This window comes from Coffea arabica, chromosome 1e (assembly GCF_036785885.1).
Source record: "Coffea arabica cultivar ET-39 chromosome 1e, Coffea Arabica ET-39 HiFi, whole genome shotgun sequence".
Taxonomy (NCBI): Eukaryota; Viridiplantae; Streptophyta; class Magnoliopsida; order Gentianales; family Rubiaceae; genus Coffea; species Coffea arabica.
The window spans coordinates 8,098,823-8,113,045 of record NC_092311.1 but is presented as its reverse complement, the minus strand read 5'-3'; the positions used below and the strand labels follow the sequence as shown (position 1 = coordinate 8,113,045).

Sequence of the window (14,223 nt, the reverse complement as noted above, 5' to 3'; positions counted from 1 at the left end):
AAATTGAACCCTTCATTGCATCCCCCTTCCATTATTCCCAAACATTAGGGTCACCATGGATCCCAGTTTTCTCCGGTCATTGTTACGTTCAACTCTTATTATTTGAATTCTGCAATTTGGGCAAACTATGATATTCAATTTAAAAGCAGTGCAATTACCACTGTACTGATATAATGATTGTTTCGTTTTGGTTCTTCATACCGTTTTCAGGCTCCCTGGTGTTCAAATGGATTGGTGAATAAATAAGACGCCTAATTAGGCTTGTGGGGTTGTGCTTTCCATCTCCTCCTTCACAATGTAGAATTGGAATCATTTAATGTTCCACATTTTCACGTAAAATATTTAAGTTTGTATAATTTTAGCATTAACTTGTATTGAAAGATAGTTACAACAACAAATCTGAAATTGTAAGAGGAGCTCAAAACCAAAAAAAACAGACACTTATTTCTTGATATTTAAGTTTAAAAAAAAAAAAAGAAATCCCAATTTATCTTAATACAACAACATATCTAACTTAAAGCTGAGAAATTGTTTTGATCATAGATGGGCGTGGCTTGTAAGATGCCTCCAAAGGCTTGGCCTTGCCCAAAGTTGCTCCTTGATTTTCTTCCAAATCCACCATTTCAGGCCCAACTCTTTCCCATTCAAAACATTGAATCAGGGTGCCCAATGTCAACCCAACCAACCTTATGGCCATGGCAGCTCCTGGACAAATTCTCCTGCCTTTTCCAAATGGAAGAAACTTGAACCCTTCATTCCACCCTCCCTCACCCATTCCTTCAAATCTTTCTGGCTTATACTTGTTGGGCTCTTCCCAAACGTTGGGGTCCCTGTGAATGGCCCAAGCGTTCACTAACAAAGTTGTACCTTTAGGAACCTTGTAGCCTCCTATGGTGCAAACCTCAGATGAAAAATGAGGCACAAGAGTCGGGGCCGCAGGAAATAACCTTAGTGTCTCGTTGATTATGCAGCGTAAATAAGGCAATTTGGAGAGATCGGAATCAGTTAGCAGATGGCCAGGCTGCATTTTTTCTAGCTCATCTCTTGCCTTTTGCAGTACATTAGGGTGATTTAATAGGCTGGACAATGCCCACTCCATTGTCTGAGATGTAGTATGGGTTCCGGCTGAGAACATTATCTACACAAGAAGTAATGTACAGTCAAATTCAATGGAACTTTTTGAATGAATAAGAAAAGAATATGAATTAGTTTTTAGAATTAGGTTGTTGACAAATAATGTCATTTCTCTTGATGTAGATCATGAATCAATACTTTACACTTTTGACATTGATCGCAAATGAATGTCCAATGGTCAACATAAGAAGGGAACCATATATTGTGGCATGTGATATTTATAGACCTCAATTATATGTAGAGGCATGAAGGAACTACTTTTTTTGGGTTAATTCCAATATGCACTCCTAAATTATCACCAATTTGCTTGTTACTCTCTAAATTGCTAATTTTAGAACTTTAGTATCTTATACTATTCTTTTGTTGGCCCATTGGTCAAATCAACTCAAATCCAAATAACTTTTTCTATAGTTAGCTTAGAAGGCTTCACATATCCTTAATTTGTTGTTTGTCCAAATTCTCTAATTCATTTAGTGGTATTAAAATGTTTCATTCTAAAGTTGTTAAAAGAATTAATTGGTTTTATCTTATTTGGACGATGTGCCCCAAAATTGATAATATATTATATTTAAGTGTCACAATTCATAGTTCACAGTATAAACTGAAAAGCCAAAATTAAATAAGGGGTTAAATGTAAACCCCCCTCCCCCACCAGCTATTGCACTAGTTGCATTTTGCACCATAAACTATTTTAATAGACACTTTACACTAGGAATGACAATTGGGCGAGTCCCGCGGGCACCCCACCCCGTGGAGGATAGGGGTGGGGGATAAAATGCTCCCCCGTTAAAAATGGGGTGGGGTATAAGGGACTATACCCGCGCCCCATCCCCTGCTCTATCCCCCACTTAAACAAAATAATATATGTATATATATACATATACATTAATTATATACATAACATATTTAATATTATTAGTTATACTAATAATTATATATTTATATTAATACAAATTATTGATTAGTTATACTAATATATTTATACTAAATTATTATTATATTTTTTACTATTTATGCATTTATTTTATTATATAATTTTTACTAACTATATATTTATATTAAATTACTAATTAAATTTTTTACTAAATATATATTTTTACTAATTATAAACTTTTTCCCCGCCGGTAGGGGGGGGCGAGGCGGGAGCGGGGGAGAGGCCCCATTGCCATTCCTACTTTACACCCTTGGTCAACTATAAAATAATAAGAAAATTAACCCCATCTAAATAATTGATGAAATGACCAATTTATCGTCCATTAAAAGCTTTTAAGTGACAAAAATACCCTTTTGGTAGAAAAAAATGTCACTTTAAATGGATTAATTTTCACTTCATAATAAATTTCTAATTGAAAACATATAACAATAAAATATATGATCACTTTAAATGACAATTAAAACAAAAGAAGTAGGAAAAAAAATAAGAAAAGGAATAAATTCAATTCAAGAATCTCATCAACCCTATTTTCCTACGTACTTCAAGTTAGCCTATGTAAGAAAAGATTGTTGTCAAGGAAAAGTAAATGATTTAGGTGTTTTATTAAAATTTTTGAGCTCAATATTTTGTTTCCTAATATACAGCGTCTAATTTTGGTTCAGTATTGAATTTTATTGCAAATATTGTGCTAAATTCATATGAAAATTTTGGGGTTCTACTCCAATTTTATGCTTGTGAAGATTCCGAGTGAAATTTTGCTGATTATATGAAGTTATAGCATTATGATGCATTGAAGAAAATTATGAGATTTTAAAAATTGCAATAGTGAGCACTCAATATTTCTATATTTTGCCCCTATTTTGACCCCAATAGTCCTAATCATCACTCAAAATAATTTTTTATGTGTTACCAATTAGACTTTTTGATATAAAGTGAAACTTAGTCTATTTAAAGTAGTAATCTTCCCCACCAAAATAGTATTTTTATCACTTAAGATTTTAATTTTTTTAAAAACGATAAGTGATTTTATAGATTAACAAAAACTTTACCGTTTCGAGTTAGGGTTCGATGGAACTATACAATCAGTGTATTTTAACACGGAGGAATCAAAGTTTCTCATCTTAAATGATGCTAAAGCATATGAGATAATCCTATTACTAATATGATTATGATCCTTGCTAACTTAACAAAAGGAGCATATATAAAACAACAACTTTAAATGATGAATGTCTTCCAATAGGGTAGCCAATCTCATATCACTTAAAGTTTTTAATGGAGGATAAATTAATCATTTCATCAATTATTTGGATGAAATTAATTTTCGTGTAATATTTTAGTTGACTAAGGGTGTAAAGTGCTTAGTAAAATACTTTAGAGTGTAAAGTGCAACTAGTGTTCTAGTTCGCGGGAGTTTTATGCATTTAACCCTTAAACACGGGTATAAATTGAAAGCAACCCTTTTTGTTGAGTTAATTTATCCCCGATTCTTGGCTGTCAATTGGCCTCCGTAGAAGTGGCACCAAACAAATATCGAGTTCCCTGATTCTAAATTAGGAGCCTCACTAGATGAGTTCGTAATCGAGATTTCTGTTTTTTATTTTTAAGAGAGATTCAAAGCCTTATAAAGAGAAAAAGGGAGATTTGAGAATTCAACAAAGATTTCACGATCATCTGCCTAATAGTCTTACTAACTGAGCTAATTCTGCGGGAGTTCGGTTCAGACATTTGTCAACAACGCACATCAAACCAAACTTGCTAGGGCAATTATGTGGTGCAAACATTTGCAACCACTTACATTCTAAAAATCTGAAAATAAAGTATTCGTTATGGAACATCAATGAGGCACATAATATATATATATATATATAGTTATGTAAACGAAAGTATTACTAATAAAATATATACATTTTATTTTTTTATAACAAGAGAGAGGTAAGATTTAAAGATGTGGAATGTTTCAATGAAAATAAAAATATTTTGTTAGAGACAACCAGTTAAAATATTGTGCCATAAGTATTACTTAATATCTATGCTCAAATGAACACTTTTTAAAATGTCTCACAGCCTCCACCGTTGACTTAGCCCCAACCACGAGTAACTTGGTTAAGGTCTCATTATCTTATCTCATCTTTTTTTATATATTTTTATAATCTACTCTATTTTAATTTAGGGGAGAAAGTCATTAAAAGTGTCAGGCGCAATAATTAAATGGCAAGTATATGGTGGAAAGTAAGGGTTGAACTTGATCTATCACTCTCACCAAGACTTTACTTTAAAGTTTTTGTGGTGACCAATTGTTCAAGTGGCTGTTATCTTATCTCATCCGATTTGCTTCTGTTGTCCGTTATTGAATATTATCACGTGTATCAATTGTTAGTATATCACCTCCATCAGGGGTAGGGATACCTTCCCCAAATTTTAAAGGCCTTAATTTGGCCAACAAAACAAAATTTAAAAAATGTACAACCAATAGTAGGATACAATTACATGTATTTTTTGTTAAGAGGAGACTGATTTTTAACATTCTTGTAATAAAGTTGTGCAGATTATTTTGTGATGAATTTTACTTTATTACAAGTGTTGTACATTTTTTAGATAGTTATATTGACAACTCTTTCTAAACTTTTAAAGGTAATTTGTAAAATGATCTTTTTCGTTCGTTTAAGTTATCCTCATGTGTCCATAAATTTTGTGAACTAGATTCCTAAATTATATTAGCGGAAAAGATTGTTAAAACCTTATATATTGTCACATACCATTAAAAATTCTTTGATTATTTTATGGTTTAAAATGATAGATACAGCCATAAATTGATATGTTACTTTGGGACAAGAATTCGGTACAATTATATTTTGTATAATTTCGTCCAATTCTTGTACAAGTTTAAATTTTTTAGTGTACAAATACATCGTAATATTGTACTGAATATGTGTCAAATATTTTATTAATGTACACTACTTTTACTTCAAATATAATAATATAATGTAATTATACACCAAACAATGTAAAAAATGTAATACCAAACTCCAACCTCACTAGCCCCTCTCCCGTTACGTTAGAGAACCACGACAAGATTTTACCCAATTTACATGTTGATGGATGCCCCAACTTACCAGTCACCACTAGATATTGGCACATTTAATGTTGAAATCATGTGTACACCCAAACAAAACCAAATTTTTGGAAAGACTTTGACTAAATTTCTTCCCTAGACACCAACACTGAAGTTAGTGGCATATACCATTTCCCCACTCACCACTAGATCCGGTGCCTTTGTGCTGTCGGAGGTGTTTTCTACAGTTCAGATCTGACCACAACATCAAGCTACAATTTGATTTGATCATTTCAAAATTCAGAAGCATTGCATCCCTCGTCACTAGTCTTAGCCCTACCACTAAATATGGCTAGACAATTTGTGCTGCTGCTACATGGGTGAGATGACCTTGTCCTAATGAATTATAGACCAATTTGTAAAAGAGATTCAGGTAGAAGAGACTTACTTGTATAATTCCTTTAACAATTTCGTCAGTGTAGTATTCGGGTTCTGCTTCTTGTAGAGATAACAATTTTTGAATAATTGTTTTCCTTCTCTCCGTCGAACAAGAACCGTCTTCTGCTTCCTCTTTCCGCATTTGATCAATCAGGCCCTGAAGAAACTCGTCCCTTTTCTGGTGCAAACTGATTACACCTTTCTCCAACCCTCCATAGCCAACCCACCTCAAGATTGGAATATAATCACAAAGATCAGTGAGTGCTCGCGGTGAAAATATATCACCTGGCTGATCAGATGGCCATCTTTTTCCAGCAACTATTTTCATTATCACGTTGAATAATAACTCCCGGAACAAAGAACTCATGTCCTTAACTTTCGAGGTTTTCTCATCAGAGTTACTGGAAAACAATTTTTTGATGATGAAATGGATTTCTTCAGTCCAGATGGAGGAGAAACGCTGGAGTTGAATCGAAGAAAACATATGGATGGTTGTGACTCGGCGGAGATTTCGCCAGTGATCTCCATAAGGGGAGATTATGAGAGCAGTTGAGTTGTAGCCAAGGTATTTACTGGAAACTGACTCAGGCCGGTTCGCAAAAATAATATCATTAGTCTTGGTTAAGCATTCCTCTGCAAGAGATGGTGAGGAAACGACAAGGAAAGGGCGAATCCCAAAATGAAGTGAAATCAGGGGACCATATTTGATGGAGAGCTTTTGCAGGGCAAGGTGAGGGGCAGTTTTCACAAGGTGAAGATGGCCCAAAATTGGAAGAGCTGGAGGGCTTGGAGGCTGCAGTTTTCGGTTCTTTTTTCGGAGATACTGATACTTTACAGCCATCAAGAATATGAAGAGACCAAGAATGGTGTAGAGTAACTCCATGATCAAGGCTCAAGATGCAAGAAGCAAGGAGAAAGATGTTTGTCGTTGACTTTATGTGCAGTGTAGTAATTTTGCATTTGGGCACTCTCTGATCACCAGTATCAGTTGTTTCATACATGAGCATCAATATTGATTCAATAAATAGGGGGTGGGATGGGTCGGGTCGGGTTAGATAATAAAATGGAAGGATCATGAGTAAGAGATTCTGATTCAAAATCTCTAACTTACTTACTGAAAGTTACAACATTAATTCAAAAAATATGGACAATAAACCAACAAATCTAGGCACTAAGATGACATCATTAAAACACATAATACTCTATCCGTCTCATTTGACTTGTCATGTATAATTTTGCACATACGTTAAGGAATTTGATTTTTGACCAACCAACAAATAAATGTTTCCATAATTACCTCTTAACTTGAATTTAAATTTTGTTTGTTGCTTTTGATTTTGGGAATTTTATAATAGTTTGTTAAAGCGTTTAATGCTAAAACATGACATTAATACTCTTTTTTATGAAGCGTAAAAAAGGGCAAATTGGTCTCTTTTCATTTTTCTCTTTTAGGCTATGACAAATAATTTGGGACAAACTAAAATAGAAAGCAAACCTAATAAAATAAGGCGGAGGAAGTAATTCTTTCCCTCATTAATACTTGTCTTACTATAAATATCATTTATTTAATTTGAAGTTCACCCCATAATTAATTATTGCATAGTGGAGTTGCTTTGACAAGAGACCATTGAAGAGAGTCCTTGCAGCTATCATGTTTCACTTCATTTTTCATGTGTGGGTAAAAGTAGATCTAAGGCAATAGCTGCGCAATTTTGAAATGAATACAGAGAGTGGATAAGATTGAAACGTGGGCCTATGAGTTTTAGTTCCTTCTATCATGTTTCTACATTTTGGTGCTTTCCAAATTCTTTATGCTGCTGATTGTTGAATAAAGACATTTTGGGAAGCATGATGTAATTTAACATTTTTAATTCAGAAATCAGTGGGTTTTTAATTTAAGTTAATAGCATTTGATTGAACATAATCAAAGTCAGAGCGCAAAAGTGTAATAGTGGTACAAACCTGAAATAATCAAAATTGAAATAGTTTAAACCATGTGCATGTAATAATCTAAATTTTGTGCATCTTTCCAGAGATATTTGCTGGCAGTACCCAAAATTTATATAGTATATATGACCAGCCCCAATACTTCAGTGGCATCAAACAAAGGTTGTGAGTTGTCTTAATTTTATTTGCTTTCGAAATTTATTTTAAAGTCTGATAATAGAGCTATGGTTTGATGAACCCTGCCAAAGACAACAAACTCTACCGTCAGAAATCCAAAAAAGTATACGTCTTTCTTGCTCAAAATGCAAAAGATCAAACATCATGACTATATTTCAAAAAGCCTGAATTCCAGGTAATGTTAACCAAAAAAATAAATAAATAAAAAAATTTTGTATGGTAATCACCATTCACAAATTTCCATCTGTGGATAGATAAACTTTTTTTTGCCTTTATATTCTCAACTCTGTTAATACAAACCTTGGCAGTATGACATTACCAAAGAAAGTGTGTCAAACATCAAATTTCAAGAAAAGGAAAAGAAATAAAAAAGAAGAAGAAAAAGAACTTACCAACACAATAAGTTACTGGAAGTGCCAGTGGCAGTGGACTTAATTGGGCGAAATAATCTCTTTTTTTTTCCCTAAATTTGTTGGAGGAAATAGAGCAAATGAGCAAAATAGTGCCTCAACTTTTTTACTAAACCATTTTAGTGCTTCAACTCCTAACTTTAGCTAACTAAGTCCTCGAAGTATTTTGTGGTAGCCAATTTTGTCCTTGTGTGATTGAGCTACCCAAATGTTACATTTTCTGCATAGACTAGCTAGCCAACCGTCAAATATGCATGCTCTATAGTGGTGGAATGAATTGTTCATGCTGTAAATTGTACCCTTATAAGTAGATAGATTTAGCAAGAATTGGAAGATTAGTACCAGTTGAGACTTAGATCGGAAATTTTTTGCTCGAGTCATTTGCTAGTGGTGTACTGTTGTAGTTGACTAATTAGATTGTATTTTATTTAGAGTGTGCTGAATAGTGTATAACTATGTTGGGAAAGAGGTACCAGTACAGGCTCACAATATCAGAGTTAGCCCAGAATAAATTTCTCTTTTCCCAAGTACCAATTAAAATAGAAATAAATCAAATCACCAAGTAATAATGTCAGCAGTGATAATAAAATGCAAGAAAAATAGAAGGTACAGGACACCAAAATTTTTACGTGGAAAATCCAATTGGAAAAAATCACGGGACCTAATCCAATCAAAATTTTCACTATCACAATAATGTGAATACACAGGTCTATCCGAAATATTCGAACAATAATAATATCACCACCACCAATCAAGTGAAATTGCTACAAAATCACCCCAAAAAATTACAACTGTCAAAGAAGTGAGTTTGGAAAAGTATTACCAAACGAAGAGAAAATCTGAAATCTGAACCGGTAGATGAGTAGAGCTTGACAAGAGGATCGCGTGTGTAAAATTTCATCTCAATCGGGTTTCAAATCACTCTCCAATTAAGACCTTAAAGTTTCTCTCTCTCTTCGTTTTTCTCTCAACCAGCAAAAAATGGCGGCTGTCCTTTTTTTTTTCTCTCGCACGAGGACCGAAGAATTGAAATTACCTCATGCGGCTGCCGCTTGTAGTTAAACTTGAGAAGCCCTCAAGTGTTGTTTACTTGCACAAATGGGTTGGCCCACAAATGGGCTGGCCCACACCCAACAATCTCCCCCTCCAGTTCATTTGAGGGGTTCCACTAACCTTGTTTCTTGTCTGTAAAATAAAAGTTTTTCCTTAGACAGTGCTTTGGTAAATATATCAGCACCATTATCATTTGTATGCACCTTCTCAAGTGTCAATAACTTAGAATCCAATACTTCCCGAATCCAATGATATCTCACATCAATATGTTTGGATCAAGAGTGAAATTTAGAGTTCTTACACAAATGAATAGCACTCTGACTGTCACAATAAATACTATACTTCTCTTGTTTCATACCCAACTCCTGAAGAAATTTCTGCAACCAAAGAGTCTCCTTGCATGTTTCAGTGGTTGCAATGTACTCAGCCTCCATACTAGAAAGGGCGATACACTTCTGTAACTTACTTTGCCATGACACTGCTCCCCTGCAAAGATCATCAAGTACCCAGATGTGGACTTCCTATTATCAAGATCACCTGCCATATCTGCATCAGTGTATCCATCTAGCATAGTTTTACCATTTCCAAAACATAGACATAATCTAGAAGTTCCCTTGAGATACCTGAGAATCTATTTGACAGCATTCCAATGCTCCTTACCAGGATTAGAGAGATACCGATTGACTACTCCAACTGCACGAGCAATATCTGGTCTGGTGCAAACCATAGCATACATCAAACTACCAACAACCGAAACATAATGAACCTTCTTCATGTCTTCTTTATCTTTCTCACTTGTAGGATACTGTTTGATATTCAATTTAAAGTGACCTGCAAGTGGAGTTGAAACTTCGTTAGCATTGCTCATGTTAAAGCTATTGAGCACTTTCTCAATGTATTTTTCTTGAGACAACCAGAGCTTCTCATTCTGCCTGTCACGTGAGATTTTCATCCCCAGTATCTGTCTAACCGGACCTAAATCCTTCATTGCAAAGGATTTACTTAACTCCTTTTTCAACCTGTCAATTTTTATAGTATCACGGCCAACAATCAACATGTCATCAACATATAGCAAGAGAATAATAAAATCACCATTTGAAAAATTTTTCACATAAACACAGTGATCAGATGTAGTCTTGTGGTACTCATGGTCTGTCATGAAGGAGTCAAACTTCTTATACCACTGTTTTGGTGCTTGTTTCAATCCATACAAACTCTTCTTGAGACGGCATACAAAATTTTCCTTACCACTTTCTTTGAGCCCCTCCGGTTGCTCCACGTAGATCTTCTTTTTCAAATCACCATGCAGGAAGGCTGTCTTCACATCAAGTTGTTTGATCTCTAAATTCAAATTGGCTGCAATACCAAGAACAACTCGAATTGATGACATTTTTACCACAGGAGAACAGATTTCTTCAAAATCTACACCATTCTTTTGACTAAATCCCTTCACAACCAATCTTGCTTTGTACTTTGGTTGTGAACTGTGCTCCTGAGCCTTCAACCTGTAGACCCATTTATTCTTCAGAACTCTCTTACCCTTAGGCAGTTTCACTAAGTCATAAGTATGATTCTCATGCAAGGACACCATCTCCTCTTGCATGGCTTGCAACCAATCTTCTTTGTTCTCATGCTCTAAAGCCTCACTGTAGGACTCTGACTCTCTTCCATCTGTTAACAACAAATATTCATGAGAATTATATCTGCTAGAAGGTTTCCTCTCTCTGGTAGATTTCCTAATCTCATCTTGTGGTGGTGGTGGTGGAGTAGATGGTGTTTCATGCTCAAATTCATCAGTAGTAGGACTATCACCATCATTAACATCCTCTCTCTGCTCTATCTCAATTCCCCCTTGATTAAAATCAATAGGTACTGGAATTAGATCTGGATCTGAATTTGAACTAGCAGGAATGTCATTTGAGAATTTTGACTTATCACTTTTATCAATGTATTCAATGGTTTGATCTTCAAAGAAGATAATATCTCTACTCCTGATCACCTTCTTCTCGATAGGATCATACAACCTATAACCAAAATCTTCATGTCCATAACCCAAGAAAATGCATTGTTTTGATTTTACATCAAGTTTTGATATTTCATCCTTGGGAATATGAACAAATGTCCGACAATAAAAAACTCTCAAATGTTTAAAGGACACATCTTTTTCCGTCCATACCCTTTCTGGGATATCACCATCTAGAGGAACTGATGAAAAAAGATTTATCAAATCAACTGCAGTCCTCATTGCCTCACCCCAAAAGGGTTTTGACAGTTTAGCATTAGAGAGCATACATCTAACCCGCTCAATGATGGATCTGTTCATCCTCTCTGCTACTCCATTCTCTTGAGAAATTTTTGGTACAGTTTTCTCCAATCTGATTCCATGGGACTTGCAATAGATTTCAAATGATCCTCTGTACTCACCACCATTATCAGCACAAATACACTTTAACTGCTTGTTAGTCTCTTTTAACTTTGTTGTGAAAATCTTTAAACACATCCAAAACTTGATCTTTGGATTTCAAAACAAAACACCAAACCTTTCTAGCAAAGTCATCAATAAAAGTTACAAAATAAATAGCACCACCAAGAGACTTATCTTTCATATAGCAAACATCAGTGTACACCAATTCTAACGGATTTAATTTTCTAGATGGAAGAAAAGTTTTGAATGCAACTCTGTGTTGTTTCTCATAAATGCAGTCAATACAAGATTTAAGTGCATTACCTCTAAGTTCAGGTAAGAGTTATTTGCGAACAAGTATCTGAATTCCTTTTTCACCCATGTGCCCAAGTCGCTTATGCCACAGGTCAATTAATGAATTACGAACTGCATTGACTTCTCTCTTCCCAAACTTGGCTTGCATCAAGTAGAGAGTACTCTGTTTCTTTTCTCTAACAACAATTATATTTTCTTTGCTGAGTTTTCATTTGGCTCCACCTTGCAAGCTATGGTAACCCATATCGTCAAGTTTTCCTGTAGAGATAAGATTAAGGCGAATATCAAGGACATGTCGAGCATTTTTTAATATCAGCTGGCACCCGGTATCTGTATTCAAATATATGTATCCCATGCCAACAACTTTGCATGAGACCTCATTTTCCATTCTAACATATCCAAAATTTCCTTCGGTGTAGGTTGAGAAGAAATGCCTGTGAGGAGTAACATGGCAAGATGCACCCGAATCAACTACCCAATCACTGTCATAATGAATAATATTCACCTGACCATCATCACAGAACACAAACATATCATCATGAGCTGCCACAACTGCTGTAGTCTCTTCATCACCTTTTTCTTTCGCCTTACCCTTTTTCTCAGCTTGTTCCCGTTTTAGGATTCTGTACTCCTTCATATAATGTCCATTCTTTTTACAATAATAGCATGCAACATTTTTTTGTGACTCATACCTATCTTTGGATTTGTCATTCCTGTTGTGGGGTCCTCTACTTTTGCTTCTCCTTCTTCTTTTTTTCTTTTCTGTCACCAGGGTTTGGGACTCATAGACAATTCCTTGTTCCTTCCTCCTGAACTCTTCATTCATCACGGCCTCTTTTGTAATAGCCATAGTCAACACACTATTTGGAGCTAAATTGCTGACAAAGACCACTATAATTTCCCAACTATCCGGTAGTGAATTGAATAATAATAAAGCTTGCACTTCATCATCCAATTTCAAATTTAACGTAGTTGTCTGGTTTATCAATCCCTGAAAATTAATCAGGTGTTCATTCATATCTTTCCCACCCTTATATCTCATCTGAATAATCTGTTTCAGATGACTAGTTTTGTTCAAACCGATCTTCCTTTCATACATACTCTCAAACTTTTTCCATAATACATCAGGTCTGGTGTCATTAGCAAAATGTTGAAAAATAGTTTGACCAATCTATTTTCTAATATTACCAACAGTTTTTCTGTGCATAATAGCCCATTTTTCATCACTCATATCACTTGGTCTGCCTTTATCCCTTAGAATAGGTTCAAACAAATCTCTACAATACAAGTAGTCTTCCATTCTGGGTTTCCAAATTGAATAATTAGTGGCATTCAATTTTATCATGCAACCACTATCTGAATCATTCATTTTTAACCAGTACAAATGAGCAGCCTAACCTGACTGCTCTGATACCACTTGTTGGGAAAGGGGTACCAGTACAGACTCACAATATCAGAGTTAGCCCAAAACAAATTTCTCTTTTCTCAAGTACCAGTTAAAACAGAAACAAATCAAATCACCAAGTAATAATGCCAGCAGTGATAATAAAATGCAAGAAAAATAGAAGGCACAGGACACCAAAATTTTTACGTGAAAAATCCAATTAGAAAAAATCACGGGATCTAGTCCAGCCAAAATCTCCACTATGACAATAGTGGAAATACACAGGTCTATCCGAAATATTCGGACGATAATAATATCACCACCACCAATCAAGTGAAATTGTTACAAAATCACCCCAAAAAACTACAACTGTCAAAGAAGTGAGTTTGAAAAAGTGTTACCAAACAAAGAAGAAATCTGAAAGTTGAACCGGTAGATGAGTAGAGCTTGACAAGAGGATCGCGTGTGTAAAATTTCGTCTCAATCGGGTTTTAAATCACCCTCCAATTAAGATCTTGAAGTTTCTCTCTCTCTAGCTCTTTCTCTCTCTTCGTTTTTCTCTCAACCAGCAAAAGATGGCGACTGTCCTTTTTTTTTCTGTCGCATAAGGACCGAAGAATTGAAATTACCTCATGCGGGCCACTTTGTAGTTAAACTTGAGAAGCCCTCAAGTGTTGTTTACTTGCACAAATGGGTTGGCCCACAAATGGGCTAGCCCACACCCAACAAACTATTTTTTTTTTCGGTATTGGCCATTGGAACATCCATGCGTGTGGGATAATTTTTCCCTGATTTCAACTTAATAAAAATATGATATTTTCGGGGGTAGAGGGAGAGGCCAAGCCATCTACTTCGGGAGCTTACGAGGAAGCCATCTTCGAAAGGCATGTTCGGGGAACACCGAGGCTCCGATTAAAAAGCAAATTTGCCATCCTCCTTAATTGGACGAAGCACATATTTGTTAATGTTAAAAAA

At 35.2% G+C, this 14,223-nt stretch overlaps 1 protein-coding gene across 1 annotated transcript; it reads right to left on the bottom strand.

Moving 5' to 3' along the window:
• Positions 1-418: 418 nt before the first annotated feature.
• LOC113711312 (cytochrome P450 81Q32-like) lies at positions 419-6,575 on the bottom strand. Its single transcript, XM_027234503.2, has 2 exons — positions 5,569-6,575; positions 419-1,138 (listed from the first exon to the last, which is right to left on the bottom strand). The coding sequence occupies exons 1-2, from the start codon at positions 6,439-6,441 to the stop codon at positions 515-517; spliced, it is 1,497 nt and encodes a 498-aa protein (XP_027090304.1). The 5' UTR covers positions 6,442-6,575; the 3' UTR covers positions 419-514.
• Between the last annotated feature and the right edge of the window lie 7,648 nt (positions 6,576-14,223).